At 43.8% G+C, this 3,776-nt stretch overlaps 1 protein-coding gene across 1 annotated transcript in view; it reads left to right on the plus strand.

The window, feature by feature from the left end:
• The window catches only part of NASP (nuclear autoantigenic sperm protein (histone-binding)), a 9,827-nt gene that overhangs the window by 1,247 nt on the left and 4,804 nt on the right, over window positions 1–3,776 (plus strand). Inside the window, exons 3-5 of the mRNA XM_010142985.1 lie at window positions 357–437; window positions 629–714; window positions 2,272–2,301. Coding sequence (XP_010141287.1) covers window positions 357–437; window positions 629–714; window positions 2,272–2,301 — 197 coding nt within the window. The remainder of the gene's footprint in view (window positions 1–356; window positions 438–628; window positions 715–2,271; window positions 2,302–3,776) is intronic.

A 3,776-nucleotide genomic window follows, 5' to 3' on the forward strand; every position in this document is an offset into this window, starting at 1 on the left:
TCATAATTGCCAGTGCGATTCCCTAAGGAGTGAAAGAGATTTGATACTTTATTTTGCAGTGTATGGGTCTGATACCTGTCAATATGAAAATCATGGGGTAGTGTTGCTAGTTGCTAGTAACTAGTTTTCTGGTCAGTCTCTGAGGGTGAGAGCTCTTTGGGTTTTAGATTAATGTGCTTTGCTGGGTGTTTGAGAGCCACATCTTGCTATAGTGAGAGGAATGTTCTTTATTTTTGTTTGAAACAATTAGATCAGCTAAGAAACTGATGGTTCCTGACCAGGGGCTTTTAGCTTTCAAGTTCATGTACCCAAATTTAAAGTAGGCACAGGCAAATAATTCTTCATTACTTTTGTAGGGGTAAAAAATACGGTGAGACAGCAGATGAGTGTGCAGAAGCTTTTTTTTACTATGGAAAATCTCTCCTGGAGCTGGCAAGGTATGCTATGCTAACAGTTTTCCGTTGGATTCAGAAACAGCCTAGCAGAACAGGATTTCACCCTTGTGCAAACAGGGTTACCTTGGAACAATGCAAGGTTGCACTGGGTGGGATGTACCATGGCATTGCAGCTTGTGCAGTTAAAACTGTTATGCTAGAGCTAAGGGATAACGAACTGTTGTTCCTTTTAGAATGGAGAACGGTGTGCTAGGAAATGCCTTAGAAGGGGTGCAGGTTGAAGAGGAAGGAGAAAAAAATGAAGATGATTCTGTGGATGGTATGTAAAGCTGCGTGCCGTGTTGTGGAGGCACCAAGCTGCATTTTCTTGTCTAAATGATCCCAGCTCAGTCCATCAGTATCTTAAGTAGTCCGAATCATTCTGTTGAAACTCTTAGCAGACTGAATGGACTTTTGTTCTTCTGTCTTGCTTAAAGATGGAACAAAACCTCTAAAGCTCCTGCAAGGAACTGGTCACTGAAAGCATGTGTAAAACATCACCAGGTGTCTGTGTCCTGAAGCACTGCATTCAGACTTGCTTTCTTAAGCTTCACAGTCAACTCCAACTGCTTTGTAACCTTGCAGCAGTACAGTGTGTGTAGTAGGGCAGGACAGAGTCTTTGTAAAAAGCCCAAGAACAGTAACTATTTTATACTACCTGCAGCTGGAGATAATTCCTGTCACTCCAGGCTATGACAACGCGGGCACCTCTTGCTTAGCTGTGACTAAAAATGCTAGCGCGCAAAACTGCACAGTGCTTGAGCAGCCGCTTGCGATAATGCAGCCTGGGGAAGGGGAAGGGGTTTGCTTAGTTCAGGTGACAATGTTGGTTGTGTCCTAATTCTTTGTGCTTTGAAAATGGAGCTTTTAGGAATGTCATCTAACTTGACCACAAACCAACACAGTGGAGGGTCTGAGGGTGGTATTGTCAGTGCCCGTGAATGTCTTTTATCACTAAACTCGAAGAAATGTTTATGCTTCCTCAATCATGTAGAAGAAGCAAGGGAGGAGTTGAGAGAACAGGTATATAACGCCATGGGGGAAAAAGAAGAGGCCAAAAAGTCTGCAGAAGAGTCTCCAGTACTATCTGAGAAGGAAATCAAAGAGGAGAATGTTGAAATAAAAGAGATCACAGAAGACAAATCAGAAGCAGCAATTGCTGACGAGGATGTAAAGCTTGAAGAAGCTGAAGAGAAGGTAGAGGCTTCTGTGGAAAAAGAAGTAACCTCAGAAGAGCAGAAGCAGCAGGTAGAGGTGGAAAAGAAGGCTGCAAAAGAGGAGGCAGCTGTGGAAGAGAAAGCAGTGCAAGAAGAGCAGAAGGTGGTGCCTGAAGACAAGGCAGCAGAGGCAACTGAGGAGAAGAAGAAAACAACAGAGCTCTCAGACAAGGAGGCAAAGGAAGAGGCTGGAGCTGCAGAATCGGCTGTGGAAGAGAAGGAAGAGGCGGGAGAGCAGACAGCAGAAGCAAAAGTAAAAGAAGGAGCTGTGGAAAAGGGAGAGGCTGTAGAAGGGCAGGCAGAGGCAGCTGTGGAAGAGAAAGCAGTAGCAGAAGGGCAGGCAGCAGTCACTGTGGAGCAGAAAGAAGCTGCAGAAGGCGAAGTAGAAACGGCTGAACAGAAGAAGATGGAGGACAAACAAGAGCCAGTAGAGACAACTACAGAAGAGAAACCAGATGAATCTAAAGAGACAGAGTCTTCAGAGGAACCTGAGCGCGTGGAGGTCAAAGAGCCATCTAATGACATGGAGGAAAAGGCTGAAGTAGCTGCTAAGGTAGAGAAAGAGGAAAAGAAAGATGACCTGGTGGAAGAGGGTGAAGGTGCTAAGGTAGAAAAAGAAGAGAAAGATGACCTGATGGAAGAGGGAGAAGGTAACAGTGAGAGGACGAAAGTACTTGTGGGTGGATGACTTGATGGATTTGGCTAACATGGGTAAAAAGTGTTCCATTCAGAATTTTCTGTTTGCCTTAGAATAAGGAAAAGAACAGTAAAGGGGCTCTTGAAGGATTTTTTTTTTTCTTTACATCCAAGTAAAGTATCAAGGAGTAGTGAATAATCTCAGTTTCTCTAGACTAATGCTTAACTAACTGCAAACAAATCTTACTTGAAAGCAAACTCACGGCCCTGTGAAATGTGTAAGTAATGGCTAGGCTGGTGGAGAATACTGAATGGATGGTCACTTGCACGTGTCTGGGTTTACTGCACTAACCTTCAAATAACTTGAAGCCCAAGTTGCCTCTGGTTGTAACCATTTTTTATTTTAAAACAGTGGAGCAGAAAAATAGGGACAGATGAATACATAACAAAATAGTAAATTTGCTTTTGGTGAGGGTAAGGAACTCTCCATTTGAGTCTTTCTGGTGGTAATTACAAATGAAAATTATGTTGGCAAATCTAAGCTGAATTTGCCACAGGACCCGAAGGCTTATTGCTGTTATCAAGTACAGTCTTCCAGCCATCCAGCTTTTTCTGCCATTCTGCTTCCCTGCTTATTAAGGCTGCTCTCAGGGTTATGTAAAGGTAACCTAGTAAAACTTGTACACTTCACTGAAGTGTTCCTTGCACGGTCTTATTAGTAGGCCAGTGCTTTCTATTGCACAAGTTAACTGATGAGCTGAAATTGAAACTTTGCTTGTCAGTAGCTCCACAGGAAGAGCCTTATTTTAGGAGATAATAGATAATGTGAAAAGATTTGTACCGCTGATCGCAGCGAACACTTGGTGGGGGAGCAGCTGTCTCACAAGGTGTCTGTCTGGACAGAGTCTGACTGAACATAAGCTCTTCGCCACCCTCTGAAAGGCTGCTTATGTAAGCATACTGCTGCTTGCTTTTTCCCAACCCTGCTAAGGAGTTCAAGAGGACACTCTTGAACATCCTCGTCCGGTGCTGTGTCATTCCAGACTCCTCCCACTACTTAAATTTTAACTTTTTAACATCCCTTTTGTTACCTTTGAGGTTGTCCTCGTACTTACAGGTTTGGCCCTCTCAGTGGTAGTTGTGCCCTGTTTGTGAGTTAGATTGATGAGCTCATGGGTTCTCTAGTCTTCAGCTCATCAAGCTTCTGTTACTCTGGAATTAGTCAGTGGTCGTGGTATAAAATTAAGAGTGCGACTTCAGCATGCACATCCACCAGTGCTCTAGAGTCACTAGCCACACTCCTTCACTGCACACATTCCCAAAACGTTTTCTACTGGTAGAATAGGTCATGCAGCGCTCCTGCATGGTACCAGAAGTCAAATTGGTGCTACGCAGTAGCAGGTTCATTAACAACGTCACCACTGAAATGTCTAACAAGAGGGACACAAATTCAGAAAACAGTCCTATTTGTGTGCAGCTTGGCAGGCAT

This window comes from Buceros rhinoceros, unplaced genomic scaffold (genome assembly GCF_000710305.1).
Source record: "Buceros rhinoceros silvestris isolate BGI_N320 unplaced genomic scaffold, ASM71030v1 scaffold31419, whole genome shotgun sequence".
Taxonomy (NCBI): Eukaryota; Metazoa; Chordata; class Aves; order Bucerotiformes; family Bucerotidae; genus Buceros; species Buceros rhinoceros.